At 39.3% G+C, this 13,543-nt stretch overlaps 3 protein-coding genes and 1 long non-coding RNA gene across 6 annotated transcripts in view; 2 read left to right on the top strand and 2 right to left on the bottom strand.

The window, feature by feature from the left end:
• Nucleotides 1-54: 54 nt before the first annotated feature.
• LOC143357397 (uncharacterized) lies at nucleotides 55-2,686 on the top strand. The gene is made up of 3 exons (XM_076793862.1): nucleotides 55-373; nucleotides 480-2,221; nucleotides 2,591-2,686. Exons 1-3 carry the CDS (start codon nucleotides 139-141, stop codon nucleotides 2,684-2,686), a joined length of 2,073 nt encoding a protein of 690 aa, XP_076649977.1. The 5' UTR covers nucleotides 55-138.
• On the bottom strand, nucleotides 2,602-7,220 carry Pig-o (phosphatidylinositol glycan anchor biosynthesis class O). 3 transcript variants are annotated; one of them, XR_013082807.1, is made up of 6 exons: nucleotides 4,380-7,220; nucleotides 4,131-4,301; nucleotides 3,787-4,007; nucleotides 3,062-3,697; nucleotides 2,863-2,904; nucleotides 2,602-2,739 (listed from the first exon to the last, which is right to left on the bottom strand). XR_013082807.1 is itself a non-coding variant. In XM_076793859.1 (4 exons), exons 1-4 carry the CDS (start codon nucleotides 6,955-6,957, stop codon nucleotides 3,503-3,505), a joined length of 3,165 nt encoding a protein of 1,054 aa, XP_076649974.1. In that variant the 5' UTR covers nucleotides 6,958-7,220; the 3' UTR covers nucleotides 2,993-3,502. The 3 variants fall into 3 exon arrangements, 1 of the variants encoding a protein (XP_076649974.1); XR_013082806.1 differs by having other exon boundaries at nucleotides 2,602-2,904; XM_076793859.1 differs by lacking the exons at nucleotides 2,602-2,739; nucleotides 2,863-2,904 and having other exon boundaries at nucleotides 2,993-3,697.
• Nucleotides 7,221-7,402: 182 nt separating this feature from the next.
• On the top strand, nucleotides 7,403-8,742 carry LOC143357398 (thioredoxin domain-containing protein 12). Its single transcript, XM_076793863.1, has 2 exons — nucleotides 7,403-7,858; nucleotides 8,139-8,742. Exons 1-2 carry the CDS (start codon nucleotides 7,605-7,607, stop codon nucleotides 8,410-8,412), a joined length of 528 nt encoding a protein of 175 aa, XP_076649978.1. The 5' UTR covers nucleotides 7,403-7,604; the 3' UTR covers nucleotides 8,413-8,742.
• Nucleotides 8,743-9,549: 807 nt separating this feature from the next.
• LOC143357403 (uncharacterized) overlaps nucleotides 9,550-13,543 on the bottom strand; it is a 65,754-nt gene continuing 61,760 nt past the window's right edge. The window contains exon 3 of the long non-coding RNA XR_013082808.1: nucleotides 9,550-11,410. This is a non-coding gene — a long non-coding RNA (uncharacterized LOC143357403). The remainder of the gene's footprint in view (nucleotides 11,411-13,543) is intronic.

Here is a 13,543-nt window from a genome sequence, read left to right as displayed (position 1 = left end):
CTAAATTTAAATATTTCAATTAAGAATTTGTAATATCTATTAACACGCGACAGTATGAATAAGAAGGAAATTGCTTTTCTAAGCAGTACAGAGAAAGCATACTGTCTAATTATTAAAACATAAGTGCATCTTCTGTATATGATGGATTATTTAAATGAGAGTATTAGTCCCATACCAATAATCCTAGAAGCTTTGCAAGTATTACTGTCTGGCCACTGCTATAAAAGCAGGAGCAGAACAGAGTCCAGCAATTGGTGCACAATGTTTCTAGTGAAAAGTATCCCGTTATTTTCTTATTTACTAGTTTTAACAGCTGCAGCAGCTGTTAAAACTCCTGCTGGAGCACCATGGACGAGCTACGCTTCAAAACCTGGTAATATAAAACACCATAAATTTTCAAACATTTCTCATTTTTTTAATGTTTTGTACAGATACATAATAAGTAGATCAATGTCTAAAGGCATATCACATATTTTCAGTTTACTCGAGAGCTCTTGGACCACCACCACCATCAACAATGGACACCATAACAGTGCCATACATGCCGAAGTCGCCGTTTTTCCCAAAATTCGTTGATCCTAAAATGATGGTTTCTAAAAAGACTGACATGCTGAGCAATTTGTTTGGAGGTATAGGACCAGCTTACCCTATGGGACCTGCCTATCCTATGGCACCTTTCAAGCCATTTATGCCATACGCAGACAGTGCACCAACTTTGTACAGTGCTGGTAATGAAGCATCACTCAACACTCTTGATAAAAGCAAAATGGAGGATGCTAATGTTCCATATAAACGTGGAATTTTCGGACCATTCATGCCTCCTAAACCGTTTGGGCCAATGGGTCCTAAGTTCGGCCCAATGAGTCCTATGGCCCAGTATTCCGAATTGAATACTATACCTGATTATAGTATGAAAGGTGACTTTTCCCGCAAAAGAAGAAGTATCGATGAGTCTCCTCTAACGAAACTTCGGTCGATTATGGATGCAGGCAAGCCAAGCACAAAAGACTTAGGACCTCCGCCTCCGTATCCTACTCTTTCTCCAATTTCTGAAGAATCGGAAGACGACATCAGTTTGTTGCTTCAGAAAGCAGCAGGAAGCGCTGCAGCACCAAAAGAATATTTGCCTGGGATGTTCGGACCTTTCAGTCCATTCGCACCGATGATGGATCCATCTATGTTCATGGCAAAGAAATCTACTTTCTTAGACACTTTGTTTAAGAATCTTGCTACTAGTACTCCGGCACCAGCCTTTGCAACAGAAGCAACCACAGCGAAAAGTACCATTGTACCACCTTCTTTCTGGTATCCATCATCAGTAGTACCTAGCCCAACCGAATACAGTAGCAAGGTAGAAGATTTCTTGAGCAAATTATTTGATAGCTTGAAACTTAACAAGACCACAGCGGCAAGCGACAGTGATAGTACAAGTATGAAAAGTGAATTCATGAGATCTGTCAGTGATGAAGAAGACGTACAAGCAAAAGTTGCGAGATCTATCGATGATCTATCATCCATTAACGCAGCTAAAGACTCTATTGTCGATAGCATAGTATCCGAGATGGGTGATTTGAAGAGTAACATGGTATCAACGATGAACGATTTAGTAGCATATGAAAAATCCACGTCAACGACCGCAGCAAAGAAACCTTTCAAACCATTTACGCCAGGTATGTGGCCAGGAATGAAGCCGCCTGTCGATGGTACACTTCCTTTTCAACAAAAAATGGCAACGCTGAGTCAAGTTTTTGACATGTTGTCAGAATTACAAAAAAATATTACTTTATCTGTTCAAAATGCGGTAAACGCAAAAATGGCTTCTAGCGGTGTCTCTAATCCAATGTTAGTTAATAATGCTATGCCTGGTATGCCTATGAATTTGGGTCTTCTAGATGCTCTTAAAAGTAAATTGAGCCCACTTGACTATGATATGCCCAATGCTTATGCGGTAACATCTGATAAATTTGGCGCAAACATGGCACGAACATTGCAAAAGACTCCAGGATCATTTTGGGTGACTTATCCTGAAGAGAAAAGAGAAGTTAGTAGTGATGCAAAGCCTGTAGTTAATGAAGATAGTAGTACCGTTCGCAAAGAAACCCGTGGAGTTAAAATGCAGATGCACCAAGGATATCAGAGTATGCCAGCAGGTTCTGTAGAGTCTGTACAAGCCGGAGGAGGATCTGTGCCTGGTCACCAAGGCGGAGGAATTAAACTTTTTGTAAGTTTTGGAATACAAGTATATATAAATTAGAAATATCGTCATAATAGTTCATTCATGATTTAAACCACTAGATTAATACTAGATTTCTTTGTATAAAGTAATGTAAAATAGTCACTTGTAGTGCTCTGTAAACCTAATCAATATAAGGTTTAGAATTTGATATAAATTGTAATTCATTGTACTATGGGTATAGAAGAATCAAAGGAAATAATTTTATGCAACATGATAGCATCATTTGTTTCCAGATACAAATGCCTGTACTGCCTAATACGCAAGTGCCAGGTTATCAAAATAATAATTACGAAAACTAATAGGTACGTGTAGTTTACAAAATTTGAATACCATGAACATGTTCTTTTGTCGCAGGACACCAGTGATTACGAGGACCTCAACAATTGGAGCAGCTGGATGGAGTATTTGAAGAACAACTATCAAGGACGCAGGCATCATAATCACCACTAGACGCTATCGTTCCAGCAGGAATGCATCTATTACTTGTAATTACCAACTTTTATCTATAAATTGGCCACATTCATATACAATACATAACGTGTACGCTTGATAATTTCGTTCAATAAAGTATGATTTGCAAAACATATGAACTAGACAAGCACGTATTAGTAAAAGGTAGTACTTGCTTGCAAATCTTCCTAATTTACAATGCACAAAAAGAGATGGACCTGGAAGATATACAATGTCTTTTTATTCAATTTCTATTAGACTTATAATACATGCTATATACAGTGTCGTGTGAAACCAGTCAAAAAGAAATGTATAAAATTATTTATTGAAATGCATTTAACAGTAACGAACTTAAAGTGGTCAAATAATACGTACATCAGACAAGCAGACATCAGCGCACATGGACGCAATCCTGCATCAAGTGCGTTGCTTTGTTTCTCTGCAATTAGCAATGCATTGCACGCAGGGTAGCGTTAGTGTGTTAGGAAGCACCAGACTTAATTACACGATTTGGTCTTTGAAGAAACAAAGGGGAATTGTTCCGCTCTTCTGTGCTACAAATTTCAGCTTAATCGTTAGTATTATATATGCTTAATTGTCTTTCATGTAAAGTCATATAAAATTTTGGAAAGTTTGGCAGTGTCGGTAAGTGTTGACATTCAACGTCTAATGTGTTTCTATTAAATAAAAACTCCTGTTTCTAAAGTCAAGAGGAAAGAGCCACTGCGTGTGTTCTAACATTAAAGTTACTTTTTTCTCGAAATGTGGTACTTTACTAGCGATTGTATTGTACACATTCAAAACTGGATCACACTATCATCTGCCTTTTGTCACTCTGGATATAAGATGTTCCATTTGTTGATCAATTCTGAACACCATGTAAAAGGACGCCAGTACACTGATTAATGTCACTAACAGTCCTAATCCCTCGAATATTAGCTTTGGTGCGAAGATCTTCCAAACCATTAAATGCCGACAATGAATCGTTGCGGCAAGCATGCTGCCAAACGTCTATAATGTATATCAAGTTACAAAAACGTATTAATTAAAACTAGCTTTAAAAACTTATCTTTCTATTTGTTATTTTGTAATTCTCTTACTCGGATTCCATGAAGCAGTGCATATTTTCCTGCGACCGAAAAAATCGCTGTATGGAATACTGAGTCTTGTTCAAAAAGAAGCAGTTCTCCTCTTTTTAAATCATCTTCCGAAAATTTTGATTTTATCAATTTCGGAAACACAAAATATAATGTAAATGGTACAATCACCAATAATGGTAATGTTGCACCTAATATAATATGTGATCCAAATGTATTTATTCCTGTAAGTTTAATATCGTTTATTGATCTTGAAGTCATTCTAACACTAACGCGAATGTATCTACATACTAGTCTTTCCGTCCCGACCCAGCATTTTAGGGTTCTCGGACACCTCTACTACATACCTATTAAGATTGCTGGTAATAAGCTACCATAGAAATGTCCACCTGTTCCTACAAAAGCAGCATCCCAATGAATAGTAGGGAAAGCTGACTGATGCCCAGTTCCATAAAAGAAGTAGTCAGCTATCAAGAACCAACATACTAGAGCAGAAGTGGATACTTCAACAAGTTCAGCTGTTATTGAAACAATAATGTTAAATAAGTAACAATGTTAATCATTTTTGAAAGTGTTTGTGTAACCCTGATACTTACATATACTATTTGCATTTTTGTGTCTTTCTATTGCAGACAAGCCCAAAACAGAGGCACAGGATATGAACATCAAAAATGTACTAGGCGATAGTATATCTCCTAACAATAAAGAATATAATAGCATAAGAAATACGCTCAGTGAAATAAATGCAGCACTGTAGGCAGTGCCTAAGCCATAAACAACTGGCGTTTCATCTGCATCTATCCTCTTACGGTATATCGACTCCTTTATCTTCTCGAACAATCGAGGTACTATATTCTCATCACTGTATACATTGATCGATTCTTTCTTCTTTGGTAACAAAAATATACTGAGAGGACGATAGTAAAGAACAGAGATCGCAGCTAAACTCAATGCGTATACTATGTTAGGCAATGTACTTACTTGCCAAGATAGTACAAACTTTACTTTGACAAATTTTGGTAACCGTTGAAGGACCCAATAACAACCCATGCAAACACCAATTACAACAGGACAATATTGACCTACTAAAACACTGGGAGAGAAACCAGTAAGATTGCCACAATTCTGTAACCACAGCCTTACTATTGTAACGTATAATGCAAGTACAATCAAAGTAACAGCAAGTAACACACGTTCTAAACTGTTGGATGTTATGGAGCTTGATTTACCAGTTATAAAAAGTGAACACACGCGTTGTTGCTGCTCCTCCCGACAACGCCAGAAATAATGGGATAGTCTTATAGAAATGCATGCTATTAAACCGATGACTATTATTACTAACTTTAAATTTGACTTTGTTTGTAATTTTACGAATGGCTTTGGTTTCCTTTCAGGACATTCATTGGAACTTTCCTTCTTTAAATTAAATGTAAGTAGACAGAGAAGTGTAATAAGTAAAAAGGACAGCACATTATCCTCCTCTACAATATAACTATTAGAAAAAAGACAGCATACTGTTAAAACAAGGATTACTCTGGTAATATAAATAAATTTTTTAATTTTGTAATAATTGTACCAACTCATTGAAATCACATCCCAATTCTTGGCAATTAATACGACTAATAGTGCTATGGATACTAGACCAGTAACACAAAATGTAGTGTTTTTAAATTCGCTTAGAATGTTGAAGAAATACAAGAAGAAAATTACCAGAGCAGTAATTAAATTTACTAGGATAGAATATTGTAAATACGAAGACTCAAATATCTTAGACATTCGACTTTCTGGAATACCTGTGATAAACAGGTAAAAGAAGAATAGGGTACAAAACATTAGAAGTAGGCCTTTTGACATTAGACCAGAATCAAATTGAACCCAAACTTCAGAACAAGTATCTTTCAGTAACTTAAAGTAACTTTTGCTATTTTGAATAAATAATTCAAATTCCTCCATGGTATTTACATGTTTCGCCTGTTCTGATAGATGATTATACATGGTTTCTAAATTTTGAAATTGTTCTATTGAAAACAGGTAACTGTCTGTAGAATATACATCTATGTATTTTTTGGTTTGTGCAATATTTCTCCATATTGAATGTAAGGAATACCACATATCGTTTTGTCCTTTTCTTGTTAAACTTGGTAACGAGTCAAGTACTGTGGATCCTAAGTTAGAAAAAGGTATAGGTGTCCCAAGAATCGATGCCAATGTAGGGACAAGATCAATTTGATTCACAGTACTGTGAACTGAATTATAGTCTTGTAGAGGGACCAAAGAATAAACAAACATGGCAGCTTCGACTTCATTCAAACTCTCACCGCCATGGTCCCCAGTCTCTGTCATTCCGTGGTCACCAATGACAAAAAGTATTGTATCTTCGTCCAAAGATTCAACGATTTCTTTAATTAGAGTATTAGTATCATTCAACTTTCTGGCCATCTCAGGATGATTAGCACCATGCTTATGTCCACAATGATCAATACCAAGAACGTGTGCTATAAGTAGGGACCAATCTTTCTTCTTTATTTCAAAGAATATACGGTACCTAACATCTTTATCCACGCTGTCCAGGTCCCAAACATTAAAGGACGGCGATGGAAATTGACGTTTGAATTTTCCAGGAAATAAATTTGTCCAAGTATCGTCTCCCATGAATATAATACCTCTGTCAGCATTCTGATCGACAATGTTATCTTCATCAATACGCTCAGAAGCAAAATTTGATCCAATATCGATGAACGTAGGTAAAGATCCAGTAGTGATACCGTTTAATCTTTGCATGGTTGTTGTCGGTGGGTCTGCCATGAATTTATATAAACGAGATTTCGTAGGTTCGGATTCTAACAATTTGTGTATTATTGGCAGCTTATTACGATAGTACGTTGGGGCAGAGCTATTGTCATCGTACCAATGTACAAAATCATACTTTAATGCGTCAACGACTAACAGCACAACACGTGCTTTTCTTTCCAGGCAGGTAGCTGCTGCATCTTCTGGATTTTGAAGAAGGTTTTCGATGTGACAGCCGCCAGGATCCGTACAATATTTACATTCAGCACGTTCCGGTCTGGAAACGCGATTAAGTAGGAAGCCGCTTGTGAAAACGAGTAAGCCGGCTGCCATTAAGTACGATATCCATCCTTGAAATATTAGATAATTCCATAGCTTGCTCATTTTTCTTGATGGTCCGTTCTATTTCCACGTTATTCAAAAAGAATGTAATATTAAAGGAAAATATCTTAACCTATCCTTTAATATAAGTTTGTTCTTCACCATTGTCACATGTTTATAGGAACGATTCAACCAATCTCATTTGAAAATAGTTTTAGGAGTATAGTTAGGAATACGAAACAATCGACCAAGTATTCATGTTTTGTTGAAACTGTGGAAAATATAACCTTAAATTGGTTGCAGAAATGCGAGAATGTAATTTTGTCATACAAATGGCGCTAAATTTGAAGCAGACTAGTGTCGCTAGTGGGGTGAATTATGTACCTCGTTAGTCATGTGTCAATATCGATTTACCATCATTTTGTAATGTCGATAAAACAGTGTCGCATGTTTACAGTCAATTAATATTTAATATCCTGAACGTATGCACAGATTAAATCTGAATGATTTATGACATTTGATGGTTATATCTGGTTATATCAGTTTGCACGAAATTGTTTACAAAATTTCACGCGATGGAAAATTTGAAATGAATACCACAAGTACAATATTTACTCGAAGGAAATTATGCGGAGGAAAAGTAGTGATTGAAAACGATTGTAGTTGATTTGATTGCTCAAACTGTGTAATAATTTTCAATAATCGGAGAAATGATCAATTTTATTCAATGCTCCAAATATCTCAGTGCTTTCAATATCGTGAAATTAGCAAGTCAAGTAATAGAGAACCCGAATTGTATTCTGGAGCATCTGTTTAAATGGAAATCTTTTGACAACGGCTTCGTGGAGGCCAAGCGAACCGAGAAACCAATATTTTTATTTATTTACAAAATCGGATGTCCGGCATGTGAAATATTGAAAGAGAAAGTTTCTAAATCTGTACGCCTGATGGACCTCAGCGAGCGGTACGTTTTATGGGTAATGAAGTACTGCACGGATATTACAATTTTTGTTGGTAGATGTCACTATAGTGCCTCTTGGCGTTCATTGTATTTATTTACATATATGTACTATGTATTTTAATATATTTTATATTCTAATAAGCGTGTAGCGGTAGGAATGTGTAGGTTATATGAAAAATTATTATAAAAAGTAACATAAAAAAAATGAAAATTATAAAAAAGAAAAAGAATTGTAAATATACTTATAACGATTCAAATAAAAAGTCTTATGTCATTTTTACAGATTTGTAATGATAAAAATGGATGCGAGAAAAGACGATTTTATAAATACGGGAAGATATCAACCTGATGGAAGATATGTTCCCAGAATTTTGTTCTTCACCGCGGATGGCAGTTTGATCAAGGAAGCGTACAATAAAAAAAACATCGCTAAGAAAGATCAGAAATATTTTTACACCAATCCCTCGGAACTTGTAGAAACTATGTTATTCGTTTTGAAGCAATATAGTAAAGAATCTATGCCGGTAGAATTCAAATGGACAACATCGAATTTATAGTACTGATTGTGAAAAAAATGAAAGTACCCTAATTTTAGGTACCCGTAACGCAGGTTTCGTATCTAAATCAATATATTGAGACAATACAAATGCGCAGCTTTGTTTTCTACATAAACTTACACTGTTTTACAAAAATGATTTATTTACGCCACAGCATTTTCTCCTCCTTTTTCCGATTTTCGTAAATCGATTGTTTACGCGTTATTGACATTGAAAATAATTAAAATAAAGAGTAGAATAAAATAAATAAGTGTATTTAAATGCTTTTACAGTGCAGAGAAAAAATTAAATTGTCCAAAGAGCTTCAAGATATTTTAACACTTTAATTTTGCTATAAAAAATTTTTCCATATACATGTGTATACGACTCCACCTCGCGGGTAGGTCATTCGCATTTGTTGATAAATGCGTGTAAACGCGTGCTCACGCTTTTGGCAATTAAAAGTTAACATTCGAGGCGCCCAATGAAAGGCGTTTAAACGACGAAACGATTGGGGAGACTGCAGCAAGAAAGTCTGTCAGTGAATGGGTTAATTTGGTAACCAATCTGAATGCGAGCTCGGAGCAGGCGTTACCGTTTGAACACTGTATCCAGTGCTCGAGTCTGCGCCCATATATTAAACACCCTTGCAAATCAACCTATCCGCAACCCGCACAGGCAACCCTGACGGCGCTTGCGTTTGCAACTGTTGCCAGATCGGGCAATGCCTTCTCATTGGTCGATACTGTCTCACCTAGGGTTGCTAACCACGCCTATTTCACCCTCTTCAAATATAACTGTTCATGCACGGCGGCGTACAGAGCGAGGAGCCTCCATTCCTCTTCCCTTCGAGATGGAATTTCCCCGATTGCAACCAAATTGCACCAACTACAAATATTCAGTTATCTAATCATGTAAATGATTCATCGAAATCCCATTCGGCACTTGCGGTCACAAAAGAGAGACGGATTCTTTTGATCGGTCTACAATAAATATGAGTAGCTTCTTTCTAGATTACATAATTGATTATTTCGTGGTCAAATTAACGGGCTAACCGCAAGATAGTCGAATTATGTGTTCTTTATCTTAAATCTTTCCCTGGCGTCGACACGATTTGATATTGAGACAAATCTTGCTATTTGCTATCTGATAGAAGGGAAGGGTTGTACAGCCGAAGTTGCCAACACGGCGAAGGCTCAACCGTCAGTCGTTTCCGACGTGAATCGACTCGGTGCAGGGGCGCATATTTCGTCGGCTGCATAGCCGAGGATGCCATTCACCGCGGCACCGTCATCGCCGCACGAAGTCTGCGGCCTCGCCGCGATCTACCGCGCCGGTGAAATACCGTATGACTTTTTGACGTGCTTTTAACAGATTGAATTGAAAATGGCTTCCCAGGCTCCCGATATATCCACGGGGCCACATCCACACCACCGGGAACGACCGTGCTACGAACGAACGGACGTGGGAGACGAGATATATAATCTTTTTCCTCCGTCCCCGTTCCGCTTTCGTCGTCCCAGGAGGGAGGGAGGGGGGGGGGTGGGCTTTCTCTCACGTTCACACCTCGACGCAACTTTTTCTCTCTTCCGTTCCCGGTTCCCTTTCCTCATCCCCCGTCTCGCCCGCCTCGTTCGTCCCCATTCCGCGAAACGGTCGCCGATTTTCCTCCGTGCCGCAAACCCCCGTTTTCTCTCCCTCTCGGATTTTTGCACATTCGCTGATGCGGCACATTGCAAGCTGCGCCGGCGGAAACGGCGACCAGCTGAACTGGACCTGGTCACTCGAGGCCACGGTTTGCCGACAGGGTACGGAAGGGCAGAGGGCGAAGGGCCGATCCGAGGGTGGAGAGGACCCCGTAAAAATAATGTCCCGGCTCATTTTTTAAAGCCTCCAAACCGCAGAGGGCATATCGGGAGCTGCAGGGCTGCGAATGGGGAGCGAAAAAAAAACGTGACGGACGTAGAGATATAGGTGCGCCGATATTACGGGGGCGAAATAGCACAGGCTGGACTCGACCGACGCCAGATGAAACGGTCAAAGCTAAAAAGCTCTCTCGCTCCCTCTCGCCGCGGCGAAACGGGTTATATATTATCTGCAACCCTTCAAACACAGAACACGCCGAGATCCATACATAACCCATATGCGTACACTTCTCTTCGTGCCGTTTCTCTGGCCGGGGAGACCTGGGTGCGTGCATCCGGGGTCCGAGCATTTTTGTACGGTGGCCATCGCTTGGGTGCGAAAACTGATCCGTGCGTATGGATGATCACACGTGCCTTTGACGCGCTACTATCTTCCCAGATTTGTCGGGTCTAATGTATCCTGCTAGGGTTCTTCTCCAACATCAGGATTTTAAATCCTCGGACCTGACATCAGTACGCCGTATTGACTCTGGGGAATATTTCAAAATTGATTAGAAAAGGTCAGATCATTAGATGCGACGTGGTTTCATGCATTACTGTTCACTTTCCAGAATTTGAAGATAGCTACTTTCAATTATCCTTCTCGATTTCTCAAATGATTTTCTGGCTCTCCTCGGAGCAAATTGTTGCCTCGGCTTATTTAAAGTAGACGAAATATCAAATATCAGAATTAGGTACATCGGTAACACTCTGTTTTCATATGCGAGAGCGAGTCGCGTGCGTGACGAAGGGTGTGACCAACATCCCGACCAATAAGACCCTCGTTCGTTCCAGATCCAGTCGTGTCGACCCCATGTACCGAATGCTTTGTCATTTAAATGGCCGTGATAATGTGGCAAGTCTGAAATAACTTTGATGAAGGGATTAAGAGGAATATTTAACGGGGATTATAGCAGTAACTCTTTGTGTGCCCCTCAATTTAAAGTACCGGTCCGATTACTTTGATCACCCGGTCCTCATGGTTACTTGTCCCCTGCCACTGCTTCAAACTGGTTACCAAATCGTAGTAACACCCCGGTGTATACAAATTTGCTACCATTCTTCCTAATACAGACCCGCCCTGTGACCAATTGTGCACCAGATCTCTCGTCCATCTGAAAAGGTTTTTTATACGAATTATACAGTTTTTCATACAAAATGGCACTGAACCATGTACCTATGTTCAAAGGTCTGACGTTAAATTTCTTGATATTAAAATTTTTCTTACCAGTCCCTCTTATGTTTCGTTTGGAACTGATGTGAGGTCAACTTCGAAAACAAAATGGAACGGTGCTAGCGCGTGAAGGAAAAGTTTGTTCGCAGCACTCTCAGAGTAAACGTGAGAACTGAACTATGGCGTCATAAATAAAAGCGAAAACAGTAGTGATGTAACCGAAGAGACCATGCGCAATTCGAACAACAGAATTCCCGGTGGCAGCTCTCTTGTCCCCGTGCTTGCCAGTTGACCGACAAAGAGGTCACACAGTATTCACCCACGCAGATATCGCGGACGATCGTGCAGCCGTTTTGTACCTGCGCTCTCTCGCTCTATGGCGTGCAGCGTCCTACGACCCTAATCTCCCTTATCCGATCAGCGCTGATTTGATCAGCTGTTTCCGTGGTGTTGCCGATCCCGCGTTATGTTGGCAAACATTGTAATTCGATATAGACGCGATCTTGATCTCGATCTCTGCTACCCCAATGCAAACAGCCGGAGGGAAGGTTCTGTGTATACACGATTGTTACACATTGTACCTGCTACTTTCAACGATAGATCGGATACTTCTCGAAACGCGGAGGTCAGGTGGTAAGAATCGTGGGAGAGTCTTCTTAAAGAATTGCTTCTTTCGATCTTGATCTAGGGATCGGTTATATTGTATCTTCGGTTGCGTGTACAAACACTTGAGGAGCCGGTCTTGGATCTTTCAGAGACGATGTTTTGGATTTTGGTCAGATCTCTGAGAAACTGTTGCAATTGTTTGCCCGGGAAATTAATCTTTACAGTTCGCAATTTTACGAAAAGGATTTCCGGTATACAAGACCGTTTTGATCATTTAAATAGAGGAAGGCAGACGCGAAATTTTGCTCGCAGTGTAATTCCAGCAATTGCGTAAATAAGGCTGTGGTGGTGTCGCCTGATACTTTAAAAGCAGGCGTGTATTGCCATAGCTATCGGTTTATTGATTTATCCATCGGCGCGCACGTTCGCTTTTGAGTGGCCGATATGCCAGAGTAAAAAATGGTCCGTGTCGATGTACACCGGTATCGATGAATACCCGTTTCCACGCATATTTTCGATGTTGCTCGGATCGTCATTGCGTTTTATAAATAATGGACGAACGCGTCGAAACATGCGGTTCAGTGAAAACCGTAGCTGAAAGTTTTCATTCTACAATGGCTAAGCTGTTTTAAATTAGAGAAATATGGAAATTGAAAGTACTGTATTGTAATAGTTGTTTGATTAACATTAATCGTATCGCGTGCTGCAATTTCAGAAACTATTGCTTTTGATTTTTACAAACGACGCGATATTATTTTAATTTCGCTTTGTCATTATCAAATCGCGCTGAAATGCGTAACGAGATCACAAGCTCCGCTTGACCTCCTTTCACATTATATTTATTCTATTCGTGTTCAGTCTCGTTCCACGGTTATTTAATTCTTGTTTTACTACCATTCTTAGCAACATATTTTGATAAAATAATATCGTCGTTATTACACCGAGTATTTCATGTAAAAGTCGCCATAAAATGGAACTTTTTCTGTATATGTTTTATTTTTATTGATCAGAGTATTTTTTAGGTGTCTTTTACTTAGAATACTTACTTAGGACTAAAAAAATGATCTATTCGGAAAGATGGATTCAGTTTCAATGCAAAATAGCTACATTCATATGGAGCACCATGTGCACATTTCATTGGTGAGAAATGTCATGGGAGACGAAACAGTCCAACAGACGGGGCTAATTTAATCGCGAACAATATCTAATGGCAATGTTCTCCGGTATCAGGGTAATATCGCAGCCGAGTCTATGCATTTAAATGCAAATGTCGTGGCCGCGGCGTTGTCCCGATATACAAGTTACTTTCGTCCGCATGGCTAAGTCAAAGGTAATAGTGCCATTGTACGTGGGTAGGGTACAGCATTATGGGGCCCATGTAGACAGGCAGTGGTAGGTAAGCAATCGTAGAGAGAAAGAGAGAGAGAGAGAGAGAGAGAGAGAGAGAGAGAGAGATGAGGAAGGGGAG

This window comes from Halictus rubicundus, chromosome 9 (assembly GCF_050948215.1).
Source record: "Halictus rubicundus isolate RS-2024b chromosome 9, iyHalRubi1_principal, whole genome shotgun sequence".
Classification (NCBI taxonomy): Eukaryota; Metazoa; Arthropoda; class Insecta; order Hymenoptera; family Halictidae; genus Halictus; species Halictus rubicundus.
The sequence above is the reverse complement of the archived record's forward strand: the minus strand, read 5'-3'. Positions and strand labels throughout refer to the sequence as shown.

Bases quoted from the DNA above. Each gene is read 5' to 3' on its own strand.
- LOC143357398 (XM_076793863.1), top strand. From the start codon at position 7,605: ATGATCAATTTTATTCAATGCTCCAAATATCTCAGTGCTTTCAATATC. The intron at 7,859-8,138 runs GTACGTTTTATG...TCATTTTTACAG, and splicing joins CTGATGGACCTCAGCGAGCG to ATTTGTAATGATAAAAATGG.
- LOC143357397 (XM_076793862.1), top strand. From the start codon at position 139: ATGATGGATTATTTAAATGAGAGTATTAGTCCCATACCAATAATCCTA. The intron at 374-479 runs GTAATATAAAAC...ACATATTTTCAG, and splicing joins GAGCTACGCTTCAAAACCTG to TTTACTCGAGAGCTCTTGGA. The intron at 2,222-2,590 runs GTAAGTTTTGGA...CTTTTGTCGCAG, and splicing joins GCGGAGGAATTAAACTTTTT to GACACCAGTGATTACGAGGA.
- Pig-o (XM_076793859.1), bottom strand. From the start codon at position 6,957: ATGAGCAAGCTATGGAATTATCTAATATTTCAAGGATGGATATCGTAC. The intron at 4,302-4,379 runs GTAAGTATCAGG...TTTCAATAACAG, and splicing joins CAAAAATGCAAATAGTATAT to CTGAACTTGTTGAAGTATCC. The intron at 3,698-3,786 runs GTAAGAGAATTA...TATACATTATAG, and splicing joins CACTGCTTCATGGAATCCGA to ACGTTTGGCAGCATGCTTGC.